At 44.9% G+C, this 27845-nt stretch overlaps 1 protein-coding gene across 2 annotated transcripts in view; it reads left to right on the top strand.

The window, feature by feature from the left end:
- Positions 1-27845, top strand: part of tnrc6c2 (trinucleotide repeat containing adaptor 6C2) — a 48508-nt gene that overhangs the window by 8653 nt on the left and 12010 nt on the right. The window contains exons 2-6 of one of the 2 annotated variants that reach the window (XM_076729547.1): positions 3467-3567; positions 3945-3966; positions 14533-14946; positions 23468-25942; positions 27174-27386. In XM_076729547.1, coding sequence (XP_076585662.1) covers positions 3505-3567; positions 3945-3966; positions 14533-14946; positions 23468-25942; positions 27174-27386 — 3187 coding nt within the window. In that variant the 5' untranslated portion in view covers positions 3467-3504. The remainder of the gene's footprint in view (positions 1-3466; positions 3568-3944; positions 3967-14532; positions 14947-23467; positions 25943-27173; positions 27387-27845) is intronic. The other variant, XM_076729548.1, reaches the window with a different exon arrangement.

Raw genomic sequence — 27845 nt, 5'->3', positions numbered from 1 at the left:
TTTTATGTTTTCTGTTTAAATTTGTCTGAATTTGTGTTTTTCAATTAAAGTATATTTTGACATCAGAAACTATGTTTAGTCATATGGTGGATGAATAATATTAGAGTAAAAGAAAATTTTCGAAATTTAATGAATAATGTGATGTAACACAACGTATCTTCTGCAGGACGGCCTCTCTATACAGCTCGAACATACCGGCTAAGTGGATCTGACAGAGACGGCTGTCACATTCTGGCAACATGCCTCCTTGTTTACAATGCTTGATCAGAAAAGGACATAGCTCTTACATTTTTTCTAACAGAATATCTGACTCTGCGTCTACAGCCACAGTCTTCAACAAACTCGTATCTTGCATCTACCGATGTGGTTGCACTTCTGAGAGTTTGCGGAAGTGATGAGCTCTTGTTAATGCAAAGCCTCTCTCTCTTTCTCCTTGAGACCCTCGTCAAAATAACTCTGTGTGTGTGTGTGTGTGTGTGTCTGATAATTTCTGTAATGTTCTGTACTTCAGAGTTCATTCCTTTTTTATGATCAAATTCCATAATTTTGATGTTTTCTGCATCGCGGCAAACGTTGGGCCCTACATTTATAACTTTGGACAATGCACAGCTGCCATTTGGACATGCTGGTAAAGGATTTACTAGCTAACAATTTTACATCAGCTGGGAAGCATGTTATTTTCACTTTTTTATGGAGGCCAGCCACTGGCCATTGTTTCAAAGGGCGGGAGTTAAATGATTTCTGGATACAGTCTGTTGGCTAAAGTGATCTAAGCCCCTTTAATATAAAAGAAGACTGAATGACACACTGTGGCCGTGTAGGTCAGTAACCTCAAAACAGGACTGATTTTGCCTAATTGCAGTGTCATACTGTCAGCAAGGGTAAACCCGATGCTGAAAGCCAGAACAGAGACACTCCATGGTCAGTGCTGAGGAGGTGCTGGTGTCAGCAGTTCTGAGTGAGAGGAGAGAGACAAGGAGAGGCAGGTAAGTATATATGTGAGAGCAAAGGAGGTCAGGAGAGAAGCTAACTTTGCCGCCGACCTCGTCAGCTCGAAAAACAACAGTCCGCCCTCTCACATTTCACATATCAACTGCTTTTTCTACCAGGCTGCCTCCAACGTTACAGTAAATTTAAAGGAACAACAGACTGACTGTAAGCTTCCCATGGTGTAATGACACCTAATTAGATTCGTGCCCCTGTTCAGATTTACCCATAGGGTGGTTCAACTATCATATGGGGGTAAAGGGTGAGTAGAGAAGCTCTGTCCCTCGCAAGTGATAAAGAAAGAAAAATCTGGCACTCAGAGTAAATGGCAGAAGTCAGTTTCTTCCCTCATATGTCCCCCATCCCTTCCTCCGTGTGCATGCTGTCACTGTCTTTCCAACCCAAACCCTACTTTTTTAGGAAGAGGTTCATTGCAGATGCTAGCTGTGTTAGCATCATACTAGGTGGCTGGGGAGAGGCTTTATGGGCTCAAATACTGGACACATTGGCACATATGATATATACTGTACATGATTATATGAATGCACCACACAAATACACATACACACATGGGTTAAGGTCCTGTTTATTACCCGAGGGCTGCTTTCCCCTTAGCTGCTGAGATGGCACAATGACACACACACAGACTCCTCAGCATGAGAAATAGGACTGTGTGAAAGCGAGAGAGAGAGAGAGGTAGAGAGGAGACCGCATAAGGGAGCAATGGAAGGAGGAAGAGAGAATCGAGATGGAGGAGAAAACAGTAATGTAGGGATATCTTCTTTCTTTCTTTTTACTCTGCTGCCATGGCCCCTAGTCTGGCAGTCTTCCCCGGGGTTTGGCTCGAAAGTCCCTGTTGACAACGGTGTTCAATGCCTCTCATACGCCATCTCTCTCTCTCTCTCTTTGCCCAGCTGTATGTCTGTCTAACCCGTGCCTGCTTTCTCTCTTTCTCTCCCTTCCTGCCTCAGAGATATTACCACAGCATCAGACAGTCTTTGTGAGGCCTGTGCTGTCTTTCTGATTGACAGCTCCATCCCCCTGCCAGTGGGCAGCACAGTGGGAGGGAGGCCGTTCCTTAATCTTGTATTATGAGCGTTATGATTCATTCATACATTCAGATTTTGATTCATATCCATGCCCCATGTAAGCACATGTTGTATTTTGTGTTTAGTTTCCTTGTCAGGGACGGTACACGTTAATCAACAATAGGGCGTCAACTAATGAATTTCAATATCAAATTTTATTCAATTAATCAAATCAATTTTTTCTGAGCCCAAGGCGGATGCCTTGAAGTATCTCGTTTTGTCTGATCACCAATCTAAAATCCAAAGATATGAAATTAAAAGCAGCACATTTGGATGTCATCATTTAGCTGTTACGCTCCACAGATCCTGACTAACAACTGACAAACAGGACTGTGTTTCATCGTCAGGAGTGTCACACACACACACATTAGAAGCCAGAATACAGACGTGCCCTTCCAGTTCATGAGGATGACACACATCATGAAGGCTTCTTGTATAACAGAGGTATGTGCGTGTGTACATACACTCTTTGGGATGAACAGCAAATAGAATCATTTTAGACATGAAGATGGTTCATTGTATTTGTACATTTTAGAGGGTTGTTTCATTGAATTTATATGACATGCTGCTGTAATACAGTTTAGTCTCCATTGCCCTTAGTGAAGACTAAACAAACACGCTCACACACACACACACTTCAGTCCCTATGGCTCACTTCATGCCTCTAATAGTTTCCAGGAGCTGTCACTAATGCTGAGCCAAAGGAAATACAGGCTAAACTGAAGCACATAGTTTCCCTGGCCCTTGGGCTAGCTATCTAGCTGCCTTGACTCTCGCCCACTGGAAACAGATCTTTGTAAAAAGGCTTTGTATCCCATTCTGTAAGTGTGTTGGCCTTTACGTTGACTTCCTCTCAGTCCTTTTCCCTTGCCTTTTTATTTTCCGCTATTTCCTGCTGTCTTTAAAGCAGCCCTTTCACACTGGCTCTCACTCTTACTGTTCATTCTCTCTCACTCTCCTGCCGTCTTTGTCTCTCTCTAACTCACATGTTCTCTCTTCCCCCCCCTCCCATTCTGTCTTTTCTCTTCCAGTTTTGACCATGAGGGAAAATGTTCCTCTGAACTCCCTGACATGATTTTTGTATGAACCGATGATTGTAGATGGAAAAGTTTTTCCAGACACTGAGAGCTCTTTGGCTCCGACTTACATACACATGGATCAAAAGGAATGGATTTAGAGTGTGTATGCAAAGAGTGCGTGCGTGTGTCTGTGTTTGTGTGTGTGTTTGCAAACACGACTGTACACTTTTCTATGGAATTTGAATTTTTTTATGTTTATTTTTTCAATAATGTAGAATGTGTAACGTGATGGCCCCTTAAAGCATTGGAGCTGGATCCCAGCCTTTCTGCTTCATGTATCACTCATTACAGTTTGCCTTTTTTGTTGGACAGCTGAGAGAAGCTAGCAACAGAAGAAAGAGAACCATTTGATGGAAGAAAAGAAAAAGAAAAAACAAGAAGAAAAGACCAAGACGGACATCGCTCAGAAAAAGGTGAAAATGATGCACGTGTACACAACACACGCGTAAAAGAAGCTGTGCATATCCATTTTGAGTCTATTAATAGCCAATGAATTTGGCTCCGGGTGAGTGAGAGTGATACAGTAAAACTCCACATTGATTTGAAAACTTCCAGCAAACCAACAACATATGGCTTCTTTTTTCAGAGCCCGCTGCCATTCAACGGAAAAAACTATGAATGGTTTAAAAGATTGCATGATACTACTCAGGAACAACCAGCCGCTTTCCTGTTGATTAGACTTCTTGGTTTTGTCTCAACACTTGTGACTTCTTCACAGCTTTGAATGATTATCAGGTGTTACCCTCACAGTTTGAAATTCCTAAGTCCATTTTTCTCTCTTTCCCTGCAGGCTGTTGATCAGAAACCCAAAGGTGAGTGTCATGATCAAGTGAATTGCACCCTCTCATCTGCCTCATTTTCTAAAAATGCATTCCAACCACTGATTATACATTAAGCAGCTCTGATCAGAACACACTGACCCATAAAGGTACACACACACACACACAGACCCACGCACAGACCCACAGATATTATACACGCATTATACACTCGTAGCATTTAGCGCTGTTGTACCCAGATGGACACACACAGTTTGCACATGCATGCACAATTGTGCCATTTGACTCTCTGTTTCTCAGGCACACACATGCACACACACTGCAGAGCGAATACAGTGGAGTCTAATGCAGAGTGATGCAGAGTGACACCCAGTACGCCCGCAGCACCAGGCAGTGAAGCGTGAGGGCACCCAGACTGCACACTGAGTGTGGTGTGGGTGGGGGGATGGGGGTGGTTGAAATGCAGGGAGAGAGAGTAGCACTGGAGGAACGGTGTCCTCACTTGCCCTTGGTGTTCTCTTTAGATGCTTAAATAGATTTCTCCGTGTATTCCTCCAAAATTAGCTTTAGTTTCCTTTGAAATGTTTACAAAATACCAAGTGCTGCATCAGTTGGCGTAGTAACCGGCTTGTGCTTTAATTATTTGTGACTTGTTGAGACGAGACATTTATAAACGGCTGCCTAATCGTTTGATTTGTATACTTCTTGCTTTATGAATTGACTTAGAATCCAGAGTAGCATTTAGTGGCAGGACTTAAGGAGTTAAAATGAACAGTAATTGATTCAAGTGAATGGATGGGAGTGTGGTCGAGTGAGCCCGATCCTGAGCACATATGCCATATCTCTTAGGCCCTTTCCTGTTGTCCTGTGTTATGTCTCTGCTTTTAGTCCTGAATTTTCACGCTTCATGGTCAGGGCTAATTATTCCGCATAGCAGCCTGCTTTGTTGTCTTTTCACCTAGCACCACTGTGGTGTGATTCCTGGATTTACAGTTGGAGATGATGCAATTAATGCAAAATGCTCGAAACAGGTTTTGTTATTGCCTGATCTGGCACAGAATTTGAGCACCGTGGCTACCTTTTAAATCCTCCACATGTCGATTAGTGCCTATCCTCCCCCAGTCTGGACTGCAGCTTGGCCATCTGGGTGTAACTGTTGGGCTTCGACAAAGGTCGCCACAGCTTGCCTTGAACTATGAACCTGTCTATTTAATTACCCTCCCTGTGTTTTGCTGCCCTGACTGAGCTGTGAGCTTATTAACCAAGTTTCAAAGCCTCTGCACAAAGCTAGCTGCTACTGACTTGAATAAGCATTAATGTCACTGTTCTCACGCTTGAGTGGACATACATTTCTCAGAGAAAATAAATCATACTTCTCCATGGTTTATTATGATTCAGTCCAGAATTTGTACGATATCTGTGTCTTAAGTGCTCTGACAAAGGGTCCTTGTCACAAATGGTGTTTAGAGAGCAGTAATTAGGAGAGAAACAGATTTAATAATGTGCAGTGGCTTTTTAAAATGTGTTTACAAAGGGGAGAGTCGCTGAGCACGAACGCTCTTTTCCAGAGCCCCGCGTCACACTCACATAGTTTACATTCACACCTGGAGGCCGCCTTTACAACTGTAAGCTTATTTGTTGGACACTGAAGAGCTTTACTCGAGCAGTTGGGGTTTAAATGCCTTGCTCAATGTCACGTCAGTGGTGGTAATAAGGCAGGCAACATTGGCAAGCAGCACTGTGTCTGTTTCTGTGTATGTCTCTGTATGAGTGTCCACATATACCTCGTGGGTAAATATTTAGTTCTAACTACGGCGCAGCCAAAGAGTTACGGCAGAGATTGTACTTGTTTGGGCTCTGTCCTCAGCAATGAAATGAAATAACTTTGAGTTTAAAGCACAGACCTTCAGCTTTAATTCAGGCTTTTTATATTGACAGTAGACACACAGTTTGGGGTTGTGGCCACATTTAAACATTGTCCTCCAGTTTTTGTGGACGGAAGGTCATTGGACAACAAGTTACATACATCAGCAGACGTCTGGTATCTTCCCCGGTGATGCTCTGACAGGCCTGTGCTGCAGCTGGGCTGTATTGTTTCACAGTGCCCGTTATTTGGGTGGAGGCAGTATACAGTATATAAAGATAATATTTATATATTGATTGTTTCATTTCAAATCCAGTGCGCTGGATTAAAGCCAAAGCATTGAAAAGTGTATGGCAGCCCTCATACTTTCTGACTACAGTGTATGAGGGCTGTATCAAGTGTTATTTTCAGGAGCGGCAAAGGAAACACTAGGAGTCAGAGGGGAAATGTTGAAAACTTTGCGTTTGAGAGAGGCCCATGGACAGGGGGGAGTTAAGATGGAGGCGGAGGGAGGGGAAAAGAAAGGAGAAGAAGTGTAACAGGGCGGTCTAGGGCCAGATAAAAGTAAAAATGAAGGAAGGAAAGGGAGGAAAGAAAGTAATGAAGCAGTGAGTGCTTTAGACGAGTGCCAAAAATGACCGTTGGGAGTCAATGACAGTGCTAATATAGAAGAGGACTAATGACATGGACATTTATTTTATGGTATGTTTGATGAGAGATGGAGAAAGAAAGCGACATAAAATGAGAAACTGATTGTGTGTATGTAGTGGGTACTCATGCGGACAGAAAGATAAAGAAAGTTGGAGGAAAGAGGGCCTGTTTGAAGACTAATCGTTCAGCGAGCCATCAGGACCTCTGCGAGTTTGCTCATAACCTCCCATCTGCAATATCTCTTTAAAGGAAGGTGGCACCAACTGGAATGAGCTGAGTTTTAATGCATGACACTAAATAATAGAGGTGTGTGTGTGTGTGTGTGTGTGGGTGTGGGTGTGGGAGGAGAGAAATCAGTATGCAGTCGTGATTTGTGCCTTTCCATCCATATCAGTGAATTCTGCCTTCCTTATACACTCTCAGAAATTCATAGACACACACACACACGTGCACACCGCCTCCCCCCACCCTCAGTGTGTTTTTCTGCTTTCCTCTCTGCAGGCCCCCTCGGTCTCAGGCATTTCAATTTGTTTGCGGTAATCGATCTCGGCCTGGCGTGTTCATATGTATGAAAATGAGATAAAGCTTCGGCGCAGAGGAATTAACTTCTCTGCCCCCCATTAGGCATGGAGCTTCACCGAACGTAGGGTTCCAGGAGGCAGCGTCCCACTGCCCCAACCCCCCCCCCCCGCACGCACATACAGGCTGGACCTCTTATGCAGGGCCCTCCCTCCTATTCCCCATTACCTCAGAGGGGTGCTGATTATTCACCCTCAGCACACATGCAGCTTTGTCACAATCTCTACCACCACTGCAATCACAGTCAGTAAGTTTGACTGCTACACATATGACCAGCCTTCACAAAAGCATGCACATGCCAAGATGCGCACACACACACACACACACACACACACACACACACACACACACACACAACTGCAATACAGCAAAGGCAAATATATACTAGCCGATATACTAGACATGGTGGTTCTTGGCATGCCTGTACAAACACACACACTCACAAATATTATTGAAGTTATGAGAAAACATGGCCAAGCAGGAAGTTACACAAGTGCGATTCATGACACAGGTGGCTACACGCTGGCACAGAAAGCCACAGTAATACTGCATCTGTCGCATTCCCACACCCTGATAATCAGAAAGTCTGCAATCTCCATTTTTGCTGCTCACACACTTTTCACTGCTGAAAGGTTAGAGAACAAACATAATGCCTGTCGCCACCTCGTCTCTCGCTTTCCTCCTCGCCCACGCCGCGTCTTCCACCGGTTTTCATTTCACCCTCGACGTGCTCGCCTCAAGACCACATATGAGGGGAAACATATTTACACGGTGTCGCCACAGTGATAACAGCGTTATATTTTTCAAAGTGGCAAGAGACGCACATGAACGCGTGTGTGTGGCGTATAATTCTGCATTGGATTTATTTGCAATTTCACATGCTATTAATTGCGTCAAACACTTTTGAAAGGGAATTTCATGAATCGCAATCTAATTAGGGGCTAATTTACTTCAGCATTCGGCCTGCTTTTCTCTTCTGTTAACCACATTTATAAACACTCAATGAATTATAGTAAATAGCTCGTGAATTACGTCCTGTGGATTTATGACTGCCAAGCATAATTGTTTTTCCTCTACCCCGCCTCCCCGTGCGCTCACCCCGTGTGCATGTCAAGTGCTGGAGGAGAGTGAGGGATGGCGGGAGAGACAGGGGGCAGAGAGAAAGGAAACGAGGGCGCACGAACTCAAACAGTGCCTTTCCTCTCTGTGTATTCATGTTGTGTGATCGCTCACAAGCTGCTGACAACAGAGCCCATTCGGTGTCTCTTGCCCCTCCCCCATCATCTCTCCCTCCCCCCTACAGTGAGCCGCTTCATGTCAGATATCAGGCAGATTAATAGGATGTAGCTCAGCTGATGTGAATGACAGATCCGCCTGTGCTTTGAGGCCAAGGTGTTCATCTGTATGTGCTTCTGTAAGGTTCAAAGGCGTCTCGAGATAATTTTTGACGTGGTGTGAGGTTGTGATGCCACGGAATATTAGTCATATAAGACCAATCTGAGAAATTCATGTTGGGACCACAAATGAGTGATTCTCCAACTGCTTACTGCGTCCCAGGTGTGACCCCGGGGCTCTGACTGTGGGAGACCACATTTCTGTTTGGGCTGTGAGCCTTAAAAAGTTTCACTTACCTTGCATCATGCTACTTATCTATCAAATTCAAAAGACGTGTATCCTCAGGCAGTTGTTGCCCCCAGGCTCTGACCTCAGATGGGGGTGTGGTATGAGCCTGTTAAAGCTCTTTACTCACAGAGTGACTTAGCTACTATTAGGGCTAAGATGGCAAAAAGGGGTTTCTTGGGCTAAATAATGTGAACTGGCAAGAGAGGCACGGCTCAGATGAACAACGAGGACTTGTGAGCGAGAGCTTGGCATAGGGAGGGGGTGGGGGGGCACTAATTAGAGAGAGAGGGTGGAAGAGGCGTGCTATGGGAAGAGGTCATAGGAGGCACAGGGGGTCACAAGAAGCAAATGGAGGTGCGTTAAGCAACTGTCAGTCTCTATAGCAACAGCCCGTTATAGGAAGGGTGAGGGGTGAGAAATTTTGCCTTTACTTTGTCTGTGAGTGAGGGTGTTTTTCCCCACGAAAACTGACAGATGGGATCTCATGGAGACAAACCCACTTGACCCTCCCTTGTGTGCAAAAACACACGCAGACATTTGCCTCCTGTGACTTGAAGGCCCTCTTGGTGACCGTGTCAAAACAACACGCTCCCGTAGATCCAACATCAGTCGCTTTAGATATTTATTACCACTGTAACATGCTTCAAATTCCCTTTTATTTGATATGTTTGCCAGTCATGTTCCACAGTGACACACTATATAATGGTATGGCATTTCAATCCAGAAGGCGTGAGCGTCTCTGTCCTCCCTTAAAATGAATGTTTATTGATTTTGAATTTCTAGTCACCAGGATTTGCTGACTGTGCGTGTGCCCATCATGCACCTGGCGCACCCATCTGTTTTTGCCTCTGCCTCCATATTGTTTTGATCCTATTTGTTGGACAAAACTGAGTTTACCTTGTTTCTCATGCATGCTTCTTTTCTTTGGCTTGTTTTCATCAACTGAAAGGAAACCTTGATGCACACACTCGCACACCTTTATGAAAGCGCTTGAAAAGCGGCATGTATAAAATGATTGTACACAGATGTCAACCCAGTTTAAAACATGTTGTGTTTCTCTTACCTCCCCTTCCTCTTTGCTCTTATTGGATTAAGAAATGCACCATTGTGTGGGGCGTACAGGCCTGTGTGTTGTGTCCATCCCTCCCCCTTGTATAAACATGGCTGCATAATAAAGTGGCTCTGCAGACAATAGACACAAGGGATGTGGGAACCTGCGCTGCCTGGCACTTGGTTCAGGCAGCCAATCACAGTTGTTCTTTATAATAGCAGACACCCGACCTCCTTGCCCATTCTGCCTAGTTCACATACTCTCGAATCTATATCTGATTCTTTCATGTATTTCCCTATTTCGCTATATTTCTTCCCCCCATTCAACTGTGCTCACTTGCTCTGTATTCTTAAGCCAGTGCTCTTTCTGTCGCTCGCTCTCATTGTGTGTAATTAACCATTTAGTGTGAAGAAGGGCTGTAATTAAAAGTTTGGTGCGAGGTTGCAGAGAACGCCTCAGCTGGAGGGTTTAATGGAATTTACAGTGCTCTTTGATATAAATGCTTATTTAATTGGCCTTTTCAGCTTCAATTAGAGGTACTAAGGCCACCACCGCATACAAGTCTAACTTTGGTTTTCACCAAACAACTCTCACTTGCGCCGCTGTAACTTAAACGTTTCTGCATTTACCTCTGCAGATGAGCCAGTTTATTCCCTGTCTGTTTGCACCATATATTGGTTTCTTATCAAGATGGTGTCTAAAACTTGCCAGTGTCTAATGTGACGGGACAGATATCTCTAGTAGTCAAAGAATCCGGTTTTCTGTCTCCATCTTTTTGTCGTCAGAGCAGAGCATGATTACTAATCATTTAAGTGAGCCCCTGATGTTTCAGTCAGCGCTCGGTCCAAATGTCAGTTTGTAGATTTCTTGAAAAGCTTCATGTGAGTAGATATTTTTAGGATATGTTTGATATTAGAAGCTGTCAATTAGTACTCGTGGACAGAAACTTACACCTACAGTGAGGACTTAATAAGCAGAGAAACCCTGTTTCTGCAAAGCTGTTAGTCATTCAGTTGACTTCAAATGCAGTAAGCTTGGAACCTCTCTAATTTACTGTGTGCTTTTCACTGCCTTTCACTGGCAGGGAGCATAACCAGCGCACTCCTCACTCTCCTCATTTAATCTTTTACAGACACACTCTCATCTAAGGGATTTCCCCACTTTTCTCCATTTTTTTTTCCCTTGGTAGTCTTTTCCTATAAAGCCCACCCCCACCTCTTCAGAAGCACTTACCCATCCATCATGGATTAAGAAAAGGTTTTTCTCTCCTCAAAATACAAGACGTGTCACAGTAAATGTATTTATGTTTGTTCGGGCCAGAGGGAAGCTCGCACATATATTCTGCTCACCTTTTACACGTTCGTACTGCCATTTCTGCACTCGCATTTGCGTGTGTATGTCTGCATACACACACACACACACACACACAGACACACACACACACACACACACACACACACACACACACACACACACACCTTCCCTCTCAGGAGAACGTTGATTCTCACTGATATACTTGTTGAATATTACACCGTAGATGGTTACACATCACCCAGCTGGATAGTGTTATAACAGCACTTTTCCTTTGTGACAATGTGGTTTTAAATGCATTGTGATTATTTCAGAGGAATATGTCACTGCCTGTGCAGAAGAAATTGGATGTGGTCATCTGCAGCACAAGGGAGTTGCAGCATGAATACACCCTTGTTACTACCAACAGCACAAACACGGGCTGTATGAGGCAGGGTGTGTATGAGGCATAGTTGAGCTAAGGGACTTGTGTGTCTGTCCTCTGGGTTCATCTGCTTCCTGTACCAGACTGGTAGCATAAATACGCAGCAAGCTGATTGAGTACCACCCATGTGTGTCTTTTTCGGCCAGATTGTTCAGGGGAAATAAGCTCAGAAAGGCCCTTTGGCGAGTTTGCGTGTATGAAGATGTGGCAAATTAGATAAAACAGAAAGGGAATGCCTTTTGTTTGAGACAGCAAACTATTGTGTGACTGTGATGTTTGTCAGGAAGGAGGTGTGCACAGGTGGAGGAGATTGAAAGGGGCGGAGAGCCAAAATGTGCATGTTTGAAGTAGGTCACCTGCTAATTTTGTTTTTTTCATTTGCTTGTTTGTTTGTTTTTTTGGTGGTTAATTTTCCTCTTATTTGCTTAACTACACCGAAAACAATTCAGAAATACAGGCAACTTTCAGTTTTTGTTTTACTTGTCAATTAGTAGGGCATCCTGGTCATCCCTGGGTCACAGGAAAATATTACTTTGTGTCCGGGCGCCTTTTCAGTGGCAGGAGCTGGAGTCTAAGAAGCAAAACTAGAACTAAGTTTTAACTTTCTGAGTTCTTTACAAGGTTACTGGGTTTCCTTCAGCGTTCAGTCACAGCAGACTATTGTAACACTTAACAGCAGGAGGAAAGAAAAAGAGAAAGGGGAGCAAAAAATGTGCACTTGGTAGAAAAATTGGTCAGAGTTGGAAGAGATGAAAGAAAGAAATCAGAGAAAGAGGTTTGGTGGAGGTGTGTGAGAGAGATTTGGAGTGGGGAAATGGCAAGGTAAGGAGACAGAAACAAGACAGGGGAGAGTAAAAGACAGACAGTCAAGAGATGAGGGATCAAGACGGATAAAGGCCCAGAGGGAGAATAACAGAACACCAAGATGAGAGACAGGCAGACACAGAAAATAAGAAGGGAGAGAGAGAGAGAGAGAGAGAGAGAGAGAGAGAGAGAGAGAGAGAGAGAGAGAGAGCAGTGGGGTTTTGGAGCAACCCACTGATGGAAAGACAGAGGTGGGGGGGGGGTAGATTGGAAACGGAGTGGGGAGGACGGAGAGGAAAGGGGGCAGGGCAGTGTGTATTCACCGTCCTGCTGTCTGATTGGCCGAGGCAGCGTCAGGCGGGTTGAGCTGAATTTAATCAGAGATGTGCGTCACCAGCTGCAGTTCCGAGCCAGCAGCCAGCCAGATACTGCTGGAGGGGGGCAGTCCCTCCCCCCTCCCTCCCTCTCCTCCATCCCCCCTCCCCTCCCTCTCTCTGCATGTGTGTGTTTGAGTAAAATTCGTGAAAGGGGGTTCAAATAACTGAAAGTGTGTGTGTGTGTGTGTGTGTGTGTGTGTGTGTGTGTGTGATGGGCATCAATAGAAGAAAGAAGAAAACTGTTGTGTTTTCCTTGAAACACTAAAACATATGTAGTTCTCTCCATGCACAGGTGTTATTGTTCAGAATTGTATGTGCTGTTGCAAAATGGAGTTTCCTACGTATCACTGTGGGCTCTGTGTGTCAGCAGGTAGGCAGCCATCTGGATTAGTGTTGCGCTCACTGAGAGGGCCTCTGTTTCTAGGCGTGCTTTCAGACAAGCTCTTGGCAGGCGCAGTGAATGCCTCTGCGCTCTGAATTTACTTTAACCTCCAGTGTGGAAGCTTCAGCCTGTGTGTGCGTGTCGCTGTGTGGTTAATTGCCAGCACTACAGCGCGGGGCGGCTGTGCGAACAGTTCAGACTCTCAAATTGGGATGGAGTAAAGCTTTAATTAACACATTATTTCTATGTCATTTATTTCCCAGTAATTCATGGTTTTGAAAAACACAAACACACCGTGTCTCTCCCCTCCCTCGAGTGAAGGCAGCCTCAGCTGTTGTGAAAGAACGGCCGTGTCTATCCAGGGAATATAGAAATCATCATCCACTCTGTTCATCATGCATTCACCCATGAACCAAGAAACTGTCAGATACAGCAGCTCTTAGGTCACTAGCAATTGGCAGCCAACTATCTGCAGAAGGCAACTCTGAGGTTTAGGTCCTGCTGTTTCACATCTAGTTCAGTTTCCCCCTCCACCTCAACTCACACTCAAAGGCTGACAGACCCACAGACTCACACCAACATCCTCTTCAGCTTCCGCAATAAGAATTCAGGCAGGTCAGGCAGTTTTTTTTTTTTCTTTTCTTTTTTTTTTCCTTCCTTGCAGCACCCCAGAGAGCAAACTTTAGCCAAGCCAATCTGCTTGGTTGCTAGCTATCCAGGTCCTGCTAATAATAACACCTTTCAGGCTAACGCTCAATTAGACGGCTGGCTGGTCACTGCAACCACAGGGAAAGGGTCAGGCTGAGGCCAAACCAGCAGGGAAAGGTGTGTGTGTGTGTGTGTGTGTCTTTGTGTGTGTGTGTGTGCGCGTGTGGAAAGGAGAGCAAGAGAAGAGAGTGTAATGAAGAGAAAAGGAGGTGTCTCCGTGTGTTTGTGTGTGTGCGTTGGTGTTCAGTCAGCAGAAAAAATATGACCTTTTCATAAAGTGCGTCTGGGCCAGTAACATATGTTCTACAAAAGGCTGCATGAGGCAGTTAACTTAAAGGGACAGTCCACACCAACGGAGACAGCGCAGACACGCCGATTCAATTATTAACACCTGCCAAGTACTATACTTAAAATAGAGAATACATTTCCGGAGCCTGCGCGAACTTGAACATAAAACACGTCCGGTGCTCATTCGTTAAAGATCTTCTGAATATAACCTGATTAGACGGCCGTTATCTGTGCTGTCTCCACGTGTGCGCCTCATATAGTAAAAAAAAAATCACACAATGTGCGTTTGATTAAACCTCGCTCTTTAGAGGCAAACAGACATTTCAACACCAGGACTGATTTAAAAAAAAAAAACAGCTACAATTCAACTGCTATTTCTTTTTTTTTTAACCATCTGTCATCAGCCAAATGTCACTTCTGTTCTGTAAAGGACTGATAGTGAGTTAACCCTGGCATTAATACCTTGCTACCTGCCTGTGTGTGCGCGCGTATGTGTGTTTGTATGTGTGTGTATGCCTCTGTCTTGTGTCCATCCAGTGCCAGAGCCTGCTCCCACTAAGCCCAGTCTCGGCCCACCACCCCACCACCTCCACCCCGCCAGCCCTACGCTGCCCCTCTCCTCCTCCTCCTCTTCTTCTGGCAATGGCAAGCGCGCCTCCTCCAGTAGCCAGCTCCCGACTCAGACTCCCCCTCAGCAGCAGTGCCAGTTGTCCTCTGCCAGTGCTCGCTACCCGCCCAGAGAGGTGCCCCCGCGCTTCCGTCAGCAGGAGCACAAGCAGCTACTGAAGAGAGGCCAGCCACTGCCTGCAGGAGCCCTCAGCACTCTCACCCTCTCCTCCTCCTCCTCTTCCTCCTCCTCTTCGCCCTCATCATCTTACTGTTCTTCTTCTACGACTACCAGCAGCTCTGCCCCAAACTCTGCCACATCCACTGCGGGCAAACGCCACACAGGTTTGTGTCAATACAGTGAATAGAAAAATGGCCCTGTAGAGATTTTTTTTGTGTTTTGTTTTCATTGCGATGCTTCTGCGGTGGCTGTGTGCGCATTGCCTCACCTGAAAACTTTGTTTTTCATTTTGGAGCATGTCGGCTGGATATTGGCTGCATATGTAGTGACGTTTCACTTTATGAATCGTCCTGAAAATCTAACACTCCGCTTCAGCTGTTGTTGTTCTCACGTCGATTTTCTCAATTTTTGACAAATGTGACACGTTGGCTGTTATAAATAGGTTTTACTGGAGTCCATCATTCTGCTTCAGGTCAGAGTTTGCGTTCAGTTTGCCGTGGCACAGATACAGCGATATGAAAATCAACATTGATAGATTACTACTACTGCATTGTAGGCTCAATAACTTCTGGTTATTATAATTGTAGTTTAACAGCACGCCTCCACTTTCTGTTAGTATGAAATAATGACGCAATACAGCTGCTAAATAAGATTCTCACAAAAGTATTGGAAAGTCTGGTTTAGATACTTTAAGCTGTTTCAGTCATGTACACCTCTGCATGCTCGTTTTCTTCGACTCACAGGACCACACATGCACACACTCTATCTGACCTCTGTAGCCAGCAGTAGCTTTTTAATGAACTCACCGGTGGCTCCCAAGATCACTAATTCTCAACCTGCCTGAAGGTGCTCATCGTGCGGCAGTTTGTGTGTATTTGTATGCAGGTAATGTGTTGATAAAGGAAGGCCAGGAGTTATTTAATATCATTATTACAGCTGTATTTCTCTCAGACAGTGAACATTACGGTGTTTCTCCCCGCACACACACGCTCAAGATTTTTTCATTTTCATCATAATGATCATCCTTAACACTACCTTATGTTCTTCTAAAGGTTTGTCTGTTAATTTCTCATCCATAAAGCGGTTATAACAATTTCCTGACACCCTCTAACATAACACACTGTAGCTTTGAAGACATGCATTTGAGGATATCTCTGTAGCACGAGTGTGAGCTTGCATTTTTGTTGAGTTTTTTCCTCTTTTCTTTCTTTTCATCAATGTTCCTTTGCTCCTCTGTGCTGCCTTTCATTACTGACTCAACATTTGCTGGGAGAACACCAGGCACTCAGTAAACAAATCTGCAGCAGCTGTGGTGTGTGGCTAGCCAGTCAGCAAGCTACGGCTCTCTGCATCGCAGAGGCAACTGGTCCTTGTCGTGTTCTGTATAGTCGCCTGATCACAGCATCAAACAAAAGCTTAAAACCTGTGTGTAGCCTGTTAATGATTTTTGCAAGTTGTGCTTCGTTTACCATCTCACATTGTTGCAGTTTTATGGGGCTTTTTAAAATGTTATTTCTGTGCAGTTAAAATTGAATGAAAAATGTGAATTAGTTTGTTTGTTGTAGAATTTCACAAAAAGATATTCAGACATTAAGAATTGAGACCCATTTGCTTTATTCTGGAATTTCTTCATTGATTATTAGTTGAAAAGCTGAAACTTCTAATTTCTATTAGATATTTCCTCACTGTGCTCAGCAGTTTAGTGCAGGGTTTCCTCAGCTGTGGGCCAGGATCTAAATTTGGCTACAGGCTTAACTCACTCGAGAAGCAATACCTCCAAGCCTTTTAGATTTAAAAGAATAAATTTCTCCTTTTGGCTACAGACAGTTAAGATTCCCTGGTTGAGCGTATTAACCTATAATATCCTTATTATTATCCTAGTCCAGCATGTGTTGTCCTGTTTGGCCCTTACCTCGCCCTGGTTTTCCCAGGGGCCTCAGTACAACACAGCCAGTGGCAGAGTAGCCATTTGCTTGGTTTCTACCGACTTCCCCTCTCGTTCTTGTCTCGAGGGCTTCCCCTTCAAAACCTGTTCTTTCCTGTCTCCTCAGCTACTCGCCTCAAGCTAATGGCCCTGCTGTTGCAATGATTCTGGCATACATAATTTAGAGAGTGGACATTGTAGTTAGACTTCCTACCCTGCACTTGTATATGCCCAAGCCTCTGCTTTATTTACATAAAACTTCGCTACTTTTGAAGAAGAAGAGCTCGAAATATAACTTTTTTTTTTATATATATATATTTTTAATTCACACCCAAATCACCCTATTAGTACTAAACCAGGTCCTGCTCTGGTAAGTACCAGGCCGAGCTGCAGTGGTTTGTGTGTTTGTAGCAATTTTAGGATCTGAAACGGAGCTCAAACAGAACACCTAATTTATGCATTACTTCTGGTTTTGTCAGTCTACACATTTGCAACTCTGTGTGTTGAACACACTCAACCATGTAAACAGAATACATGGAATTAAGTTAATCACCCAGTCAAGAACTGTGTGCATCATTATCATAAATAGGAGAATAATTTGTAGCTTTTTCTAAATCTAAATTTGTACAACCTTTAACAAAATCACATTATTATGTGTATAATTTGATGTTCCCCTGCCTGCAAGTACACATACAAAGTTTTCTTCCTCAGTGTGACTGTAAGCAGAGGATGAACTCTGTTTTGAGGACACTTTTCTGACCTTTGTTGAGGTCTGTGGCCCAAAGGGATGTGATGTTGTCACGGTTCCTTCACTCAGACACTCATTTTTTTACTTGTGCACTTGCAAACACATGCACATAGATGTAGTGGCTGTGCAGCAGTAAGAACACACTAGTCTGACCCAGTTGTGTCCTCTCAGATCTGTGTCTGCCTTGCAGGCCAGCTGGCTCAGAGTTGAAAGGGGAATACATGCACACACACACATACATGTTAGTTTAAGCTAACAGAACTGCAGTATTATCAGGAAGATGTCCTAAGGTGGTTAAATACATTTCTTTTTAAAATGAATTTTTATTATTTTACGCACATTTGGTTAAAAAACATTATATTGATTCAAGGGCATTCACTCCACTCCCACGCAACCTTCACTCTCTGAACCCCATTTAATTGTCCCAAACACCAGACAGAGACCCCCTGCCCCCCCCTCTGTCGCACCCACCGTCCCCATCTCTCCAGCTGACTGGGGACCATTAAGTAGTGAGGAGCAGCCAGCAGCCGTCCAGACAGGCTCCCCAAGTAGCAGGTGCTGGTGTGGGGGTCTCTTAAGACTGTGGGAACTGTGGCCCAACAGCTGTTTGCTGGTCACCCAGACAGAGCACGTAGATGTAGCCAGAAGGCACTCTGCTGGGTGCTGTTCAATTCCTTGGCCCTTTCATTTGGGCTCTTTTGATTTGCAGGTAAGGCAGGTTTTTTTTTTTTTTTTTTTTCTTGAGCACATCTTTTTGAAGTTAAGTGTATATTTTAGTTAAAAGCCCTCCTGCTGAGTAAGGCAGAAACTGTAATGTTTAAAATATGGGGTCGTCTTTTAAAAAAGCTTAACCAATTACCGACCATCTCATGCAAATGCAGGTGCCCTTCTTCAAATATGGTACCATTAAGATGTAAAAAAAATAATAATAATAATAAATAACTGCCACTTAGATAATGGTAATTTTTTAAAATCATCAAATAATTGCAAGACTGCTTGGTTCTAATGAAGCCAGGGAGATATATATAGATTGCCCCATGTGTTCAGGCTGTGACACACACATAAGCACACAAGTGAGAGAACCCCCTAGTGGCTTCATTAATCCAGCCTCTGTCAGTGAAACCAGAGAAGTCACCATGGTCTCGCTCTCCTATTTTCTCTCTTCTCTCAGCAGAGGTAAACAGACATGAATGATGAGCTTTTTAAACCCTCCTGTGACCGTTCCCTCAGTCTTTCTTTTTCTCCCTGCTTCCGGAAAAACAAGTACATGCCGTCTTTGATCGGAGTGGGTGTGAAGCACCCCTCAAAGAGAGATGGAGAGGGTCTATTTGAGGACAAAAGACTACTAAACATCCCCTCCTGCTCTGTTTCTGGTGTTATGTCACCACACCATCTCTCCTATTCTGGTCATGCTTTCGCTCTCGCCATCTCCCTTTCTTTACCCTTGACATTGCAAGTGCCAACCCCATCCCCCCAGACTTTCCTCCATCTCTCCCTGCCACCGTCCCTCTCTCTCTCTCTCTCTCTCTCTCTCTCTGTCACCCGGCCTCTCATTTCATTCAATTGGGAGGGGAGGGGAGGCATTTATTTCTTGGCTACCTGCCCATTTCTATGATGGCAGCTCGTCTAATTATCAGAGGTTCATTTCTTGCTTTTTCGGCTTCAACTTTGGCAAACTGGCATCACAGCTTTACTCTGTTGTTGCTGTTGTTTCATGGCACTTTGTTTTCAGCACTAGCACTGCTGCTGTGCTCATCATTAGGAAGTGGTTATTACTTAGCTGCAGTCCAAGTTCTATTTAGAGAGCAAGCCTGCATCTTGCACGCATGGACTTGCACGTACATTCATACAAAAAGGTGGCTGTGCTCCCTGTCGGAAGCATGAGGAACCACAGAGGGTCCTTTGAGTTTTTTATTTTTGACCCTTTTTATTCACAAAGCATAATCAGACGCTGCCCTCCTAATTGCAACCAGAATGAAAGCACCACATTACTGACAGATGATTGCAAATGGTGGATGGAAATAATTGGCCCCTTTTCTTTGTTTTTCATGTTAAGCTTGCCCCCCCCAACCCCCCACCCCCCCTTTGCCAGATCACTGCTTTGCCAAGAATCACCAAGACCTTTCTGTTGGAATGTCTGGGGAAGGATTTGAAAGGAGAACAATCGCAGCATGTTGAGGTGAAAGGAAAAAAGAGGCTGGTTTGCATTAGGGCGCACATGTACGTAGACACAATCGTATTGGCACCTATACAACATATTGCAGTCCAATGCAATGGTCCTGCAATGAATACTCATTTTTGTGAAGATCTAAATGTTTCTCTTTTTTTTTTTGTCGAGGCAGATACTCGTGTTTGCTATTTACATTGCACACACTGCTCGTGCTCTTGCTCCAAGACACGACTAAGTTAGCCAGCAGCAGCAGCGTATTGATGTGAAGATTTTGTGTTGGACCAGCTAGCTTGCCGCAGACGCAGTAAGAGGATGTCTGCTGTTCCCCATCCTTGCACAGATCTTTGCAGGCACTCTCTGAGAGTGGTGCTGGTGCACCTCTCCTCAGGTATTTTTCCACTCTCTCTCTTGCTCTCTCCCTGACTGACCCCTTATTTTCCACCACATGCAACACACACTCCCTTTTCTTTCTGTTTTGTTTTATGTGGATTTTTTTTTTTTTGGTTTGTTTATTGTGTGTGTGTTGCAGGGGTGATAAAAATGTGGCTGCTTTCCAGACTTTGATTAACTGATCATGTAACCTATTTTTAAGCTCTTTGGGAAACTAAATGTGCAGATGAGACTGAGACAAAGAGAGAGACAGAGACAGAGACACTGGGTGGGTGAGGGGTTGACCGAACAAAATTTTCCTGAGGCTGCAGCCTCTTAGCTTCTTGGCTATGTTTCAGATCTGATAAAATGGCACTCCTCTTTGCTCAGAATGCTAGCACTAACAAAGCTGGGACACAGCAGAAAGAGAATAGCATCAGTGGCTTTTAATGATGCTGTCATGCGTCTTTCTCTGCGTTTTGAAAACAAAACACCTACAAGCCACTGAGAACTTGCAGTGATAACTGAAAAGACAAACTGGGGATTTGTTTCATTCTTTTCTTTACAGTTTGGCTGGGTGGCAAGCAGGCATGCGCCAAATCAATAGATGTGAAATAGTGCCAAACAAGCCTTTTGTGAAACAGACACTTTACACACACAATTGCGGTGGAATTCAAACCTCATTCAGTGTTGCAAGCAGTGATATTTGATACCAAAACACCTAGAGTTAGATGCATTTAGAATGTAAAAGATAGATATAGAGACAGGATATTGTCCTTTCACAACGAGACTTTCCCTCCATGTCAACACCAAAGAGGAAATAATCAAACTACTGGAGCCTCTTTGATCAGTTTGTCAGTGAATACAGTAGTTCAGTTATTGTGATATCTGTACCATTCACTAAACATTTTCTATCAACAAAAATCAAAGTCACTGAATGTCCTCCTTCAATGTGCAGTGACACACATATACTGGAGCCAAGTTCTAAGTCTCTTGAATGTTATTTCTCAGTGCTATATTAGCTTAGTGTCTTTGGGGCATCAGGCAGTTTCCACCTGAATACTTTTTGTATCCTTTCTGTTATCTTGGGCATTTGTCATGCAAACTGAGATGAGGCCTTGGCTTTCTTATTGAAGGCTCACAGCCGGCCTGTTTTTTAAGCTTGGACATCTTGGAACTTTTCTCCAGAAAAATAATTGGTACAGCAGTTGTGAGGGATCACTGGAACGCTTTTGCTGTGATGTTTCAGTAGGGGTTTTTTTTCTTTGTTTTTTTTTTTCTTTGTTTTTTTTTTTTTTTTTGTTTCTGTGTTAAACTGATTGCAAACTGACTGCAGAGTAGTTGTGGTGTGTGTATGTGTGCCATCAGTCTGACGACCCTGTGCGATAAGGCTGCCTGGGGAGTGGAGATAAGTGTGTTCAGGCGAAAATTGCATTCGCAGCCACTCTGTGGCGTGTTGCGCAGTATCTTAAAGCCACATATCTGCTAGTGTGTGTGTCTCCACACAGCTCAAAAAAATGGACTTTTCCCTCATCTGACTGGATTGTTTTGACCAGTGGTCTTTATCTCATGATTGATAACTTATAGCTATTATGGAAATCACTGCAACAATCTGATGGAAAGTAATGGCAGAGTAAAAGAAGGTAAAACAGCTTAATTACCGAAGAAGGCAAATATTTTACAAACACAGCCTGGGTTCTTACAGTTGAAGGTTGGTGTGCCATGCTTACTGCTTTTGTTTCAGGAGGTTAGCCAGAGATGCATTATTGTCGGTTCAAAAGGACTGCCTGTGTTGTATATGGTCTGGCATTGCTCTTAGTTCATCATAGACTGTTGCAGTCATGTTAAAAATCTAGTGGGATTGTATATTTTAACAAAGAATGTGATGTTTGCATAAAAATACATTATACTGTGTATGCAGGAACATATTTACCACTGATTTACGTTATACCACTGAAACAACCACTTTTGCTGAATGTTTGAAAAGACGAATATCCAGCTTTCATGTACACATTTTGGCTGTTTCATAATACACATGAATTTTCCTTTCTCCTCCAAGAGTTACTGGATTAAATTCTCCCCTCGTATGGCTGGTTGGCCTGTGTGCTGGTGAGAGTCGGAGCTGTTCTCATTGGTTTTTAGCCCATTACATGAGGCTGGCCTAACAGTTAGGATGTTTGCATGCTGGATCGATAGCCTCCCTGCTCTCACCCACTAGCATTAATAAGATCATTGATTAGCTGCCTCCCACTGATTGATTACCCCTTTACAGCATTGAATCAGTCTATTATTAGTTCCCTCTCTGATGGGATGCATTTGTGCCTAATGAAATTGGCTGTGTGCGATGCCATGTTGATAAGAGAATTGTTGGAAATGCTCTCTTTCTGAAAGTGTGGTACTGAATGTTTAGACCATGCTTAAAGGGCCTGTCAGTACTAGGACAAGATTTACATGCTATCCTTCGTTCCCAGATTGTGATAAAAGCAGGCATGTATACGCGTGCAGTATTATGGATATACTGGTAGTGAGAAGCCAACAGACACACACTTGGAGGAAGTGTTTTGTAGTTTCTTAGTGTGGTGCAGTTGGAGGAGGAGTAAGCCTGGCGGAGCGTAGGGAGTGATGGATGAGAAGCCATCCTGGTTTCATTCCAATAAATGAGCGGCGTTCCACTTGGGCTTCCCTTCACAGCCCCAGCCAGCGAAGCCACGATGGAGACAGATGGGCCTCTCACTGCTGGGTGTTAGAGGAGAGCAGAGGGGAGAGAGGGAGAAATTAAAGGGTGAGGAAAGAGGCGGGGGCAGAAAGTGAGAGAGGAGACGTGGACAGAGAGAGAAAGTGGGGATGTATAATAGATAAGAGCAGATACAGTGTGAGAAGGAAGAGAGGTGCAAAACAAGATGGTGAGGTAAGAGGAAATGAAATGGAAAGCGAAGTTAAAAAGGAAGTTAAGTGAAAAGTGAGGAGAATGAGAGAAGGAAAGAAGGATGGGTAAATGAAAAAAGCAAGGGCTCAATCTCCCTGTTTCTGTTTGGCTGACTGCACCAGGGCAAGGATATATGGATATGCCATAGCTGATATGACATGTAGCACGCTTGACTGTACATCCTGATTATGTGTTGGATTGTGGAACGTGCAAGTGTGTGCCCATCTCATCCTGCCAATTCTGATAGCTAGCATTAACCAACCAAGAATATAAAATGGGTCCAGGGGACTAATGGGGGCTGTACTACATGATGTTCCTGAGTCTAACCTAATGTATTTTTTCTGTCCCCACCCCACCCCACCTCCCTTCCCTCCCTTTTCTGTTTTCTCTTTCTTTACACTTTATCGCTACCTCTGTTACTCCATATCTTCTTTATTTCTTGCATTTCTGCATTTTCTGCCTCTCAAATCCTCTTGTTTCACTCTGACTTCTTCTCTTCTCCTTTGTTTCAACCTCTCTCCCCACACTCCCTCTCTTTTTCTCTTCAGACATATCCCTCCAGAGTGGCCCTGTTGACCAGTATGAGACCTCTCATTGGGGAGCCTCTTTGCCAGTTGACAGCCCCTCCAGTGCCAACAGCTGGGACAAAGTGATTATTGACAGAAGTGACACAGAAGCTTGGCCCTCCATCAGCCGCAGTTGTGACCCCAGCCACCCTGCAGCACCAGAATGCCCCTTGGGCTCAGCTAGCTCTAACCAAGACACCAGTGCTGTCACTACCACCAGTAGTAGTAGTTTTCTGAGTATGGCCACAGGTGCCGCAGGCCAGCAGGCCCACTACCCCTCTCTGAAAGCTAATAATAACATGATGACAGGATCTGGGTCAGCCAACACATTAGCTGGTAATAGAGGCTGGGGTTCAGATGGAAAACAAGATGGTATGAATGGTGGTCGAGTAGGAGCACCCAATAACTGGGGCTCTCCCAATTTTAACTTGAACCTCAATCCTAATGCCAACCCATCAGCCTGGCCTGTACTGGGCCATGAGGGTGGGGGAGGTGGTAGTATTGGCCCAAATGGGGTGTCAAACTCCCCATCCCTTCCACCAGGTATTAATGGCAATGGAAACATGGGAAATGGGAGCCTTGGAGGTGCAGATAATGGTGGGGGAGGTTGGGTTGGCATGATAAGTGCAAATGAAAATGATCAACAGCGCCCTTCAACCAACACAAGCTTGTCCTTCAATATGGAACCTGCTAACCTTAACACTGATGGACCAAACCACACTAAACAACAGCAGCAAGCTCAGGAGCCTATGAGCCCTATCCATGGGTTAACTGGGTGGGGAGGGCACTCACCCACTGAATCATCCCAGCTCAATGGGGACACAACAGGCAGCTCTGTATGGGGAAGTGGAGAAACTAAGGCAGCTGACTCTCCCAAGGACTCAGGCTGGGACTCAACTCCCCCTGGAGGCCTTTCTGCCTGGGGCCGCCAAGGCAGTGGTGGTGGGAGTAGTGGAAGTGGTGGCTGGGGTGACTGGGGGAAATCCTCTGGAGGCGGAGATGCATCTAAAGGCTGGGATTCAGTCGATGCTGGTAGCTCTGGTTCAGGCCAAGAGCAGCAACTTAGCTCATGGGGCCAGCAGCCTGGAACAGCCCCAGCAAGCGAGGGTAGTGGGGACAGCAGTGAAGGTCGATCACACCACAGAGACAGGTCTTCCAGCATGGATTTTTCCCCTATACTACCCCGGCAGGACCTGGACCCTAGGGTGCTGAGTAACACAGGTTGGGGACAGACCCCCATCCGACAGCACACTGTATGGGAGATGGAAGAATCCAACTCTGATGACGGGAAGAGTGACAGCAGCTCAGACACCTTAAGAGGTTCCAGCTCTAATGGTGGACCCTCATCTGCTAATGGAGGTACCATCAACTCAAACATTGGCCCTACTCAGAGGCCTGGGTCTGGAGGAAAAGGTGACAGTGAAGGATCATCATCCTCTGGCTGGGGAGCCCCTCCACCTCAGCCAATCCAGACCGGATCAGGATGGCGGGACCCTCCACAGTCACTCAGCAAAGCCCCAAATGGCACTACTAGTGGCTGGGGAGACCCTTTGCCTAGCAGTGGTCCTAGAAATGGAGGCACACCATCCTGGGGTTCTGAGGACAAGACATCCAGTTGGGATGACAGCATGACAAAAAGTCAACCTACTAGTTGGGGAGAGGGCCCCAAAAGCTCTCATGGTTGGGGCAACAGTAATGGGGGCTCCAACGGCTCCAGCACAGGGGACTGGGGAGAAGCAGAAGTCAAAAACAGTGGATCCTCCAGTAGCATGTGGGAAGGAGAAGGAGGGAATGGAGGAAATGGTGGATGGAAGGAAAGCCCCAGAGGAGGAAATAGAGGAGGAGGCTGGAGTAAGCCTGCTCCTACTGTGAGTAATAGCAGCTGGGGGGAGACTCCACGTTCCAATGGCCCAGTGCAGGGAGGCTGGGGCTCATCGAAGCCCCAGGAAAGCAGCAGTAGCAGCACTGGCAGTGGAGGAGGTGGCAGCATTGGTTCATGGGGTGGTCCAGGTTCTGTGAAGCAGAACACATGTAGCTGGAGCAATGGCAGCAAACAGGACCAGGGCATGGAGCCTACTGGCTGGGAAGAACCCTCCCCTCCCTCCATCCGCAGGAAGATGGAGATTGACGATGGAACATCCACCTGGGGCGATCCCACAACCTACAACAAGACTGTCAACATGTGGGATCGCAACAATCCCAATAATAACCCAAGCAACAGCGGCCCACCTCCCAGTAAGAATGGTGGAGTGATTATCGCCAACAATAACAACAATCACTCTGTCGGCTCTGGCAGCAACAACAATCATCATCACGCTCACCACATGCATCACCATCCTCATCATGGCCAACCCCCAACTCACCTGCAACAGCATGGAAACAACAATGGGTCACCCAACAATGGTGCCTCACATCCAGGTGCAGGCCCCCAGGGTAGACCCCCCCTCGCCAACCCAGGTAAGAGAATGGCTGTGTTGTTGTTTTTGAAACCTTTCACCTTACCTTTTTACCTTACCTTTAAAGTAATATTTGATATTCTGAAAATGCTGAAAAAGATGCCAGTCTCTTAGAAGCAATGAAAAAAAATGCGCAATGTATGTAAATAGCAGATCTTCTAAAAATGACGTTTCAGCAAACCAAGGTTTAATTGTGTTAAGCTTTGGAGTCATCCTTGATAATGAGCTGAATGAAGTATGAAGATAGACAAAGCTTAAATAGTTGTTTACACTTATTGACATATGAAGTGACTGAATTACTAATACTAATTAAAAGAATTGTCTCTCAGTTATTATTAAGTAGAGTCTTGGAGGTATTTTACAGCAAGTTTAAGTTAGTGGTGCAGGTAGTTCAAATAAGGCTTTGTGCAGACAAAGGCCTTGCATATAGACATGGCACAGCTTTAATGCCAACATTCTCCTCTCCTTTTGCTTGTGAATGAGACCATTGCCCCCTGCTGTTTCCCATTTGCATTGCACCTACCAAACAGCATCCTGACTGTCTTAAGATGCACTTGTGCTGAACACAGTTAGACCAGACAACCCATCTCTACCTAAGCCATTATAGATGGAGAGAGAAAAGGAACTTGCGCTGGCTGGCCTGAGTTGCTGATTTCATTAGTCTCCTCCTCCTGCACACCTCTTCACACACACACACACACACACACACATATACATACACATACACATACACATACACCACCTGACAAGGCAGCCTGAGCTGGTCAGGGGGCCTACTGCTGTCAGGAGGAGGCTGACATGAAAGGCCTCTATATATAGATAACACGGCTGACAACCATACAGTTAGTCTCTCTTACTAACATGTCACTACAGTGCATCGTGAGGGCTTGAAAAGCCTAACAAAAAGGCAGTATGAATTTTCAGTAGTTAAAAGCAGTACAGAGTTTCTCAGTAGCTTGGATTATCATAATATAGTTTTTGCTAAAAGACAATTAAGGATCAGAATTGTGCATGAATATAACGCACATTTCAAGGCTCCCTCAAAGACGATGTGTTTTAAGAAGTGCAAATTTCTACTACTAACGAACATTGTTCCACTGTATAGTATTCAAGCAAGGACTTAATAGGAATGATGGCTAACTGCAAGTTAAAAGTCAAAATTGCCAGTGAATGAAGGTATTACTGCAGTGAAACTCATTTTGACATTTTTTGGCTTTGCTTCTTTCTTCCAGGTTGGGGAGAGCTTCCCAGTGTTCAACCCAAGTCAGAGCCTGCTTGGGGAGAGCCAGCAGCTCCAACATCAACTGTAGACAATGGCACCTCCGCCTGGGGCAAGCCCCCAGGAGGGGTAGGAGGATGGGGAGACAGTGGGCACGGTGGGCATGAGCCCTCTGGACCCTATGGCAGAGCCAATGGACCCCCAGGTTCTGCACCTTGCAAGCCAGGTAAGACCCACCCATGAGTAATATTTGCAGTACACAATGTCAATCGTCAGAAATTAGCATGTACCAAGGTGGAGGACTATTTTCACTACCATTTATCAGTCATCAAACTCACACATCCTTTGTGGCTGCTGTACCCCCATAGCAAACTGTGACACAGTGCAGAGTCCAAACATTGTTACGTGCACCAGAGTCCTGGATTTATGGTACAGATAGTGTGACATTTGGGTAATTAATACATCTGGAATTAGCTTTTCTGCTTCAGCCTGTCTGCATAATTGTCACCTTGACGAATAAGGCATTTGGGATTTGTGTTGGGTCCAGTGGTACCACACCCCCTGTACAAGACTGGGAGTTCATGGTAACTCCCAGGATGTGTGCACTACCACAAGAGAAGAAAAACAGGAAATTTCTTCACACCTCTGTACAATTTACATCAATTCTGAAGGTTTTTGTTGGTGC

Source organism: Chaetodon auriga, chromosome 4 (assembly GCF_051107435.1).
Source record: "Chaetodon auriga isolate fChaAug3 chromosome 4, fChaAug3.hap1, whole genome shotgun sequence".
NCBI classification, from domain to species: domain Eukaryota; kingdom Metazoa; phylum Chordata; class Actinopteri; order Chaetodontiformes; family Chaetodontidae; genus Chaetodon; species Chaetodon auriga.
This window is presented reverse-complemented; position numbering and strand designations above follow the sequence as displayed.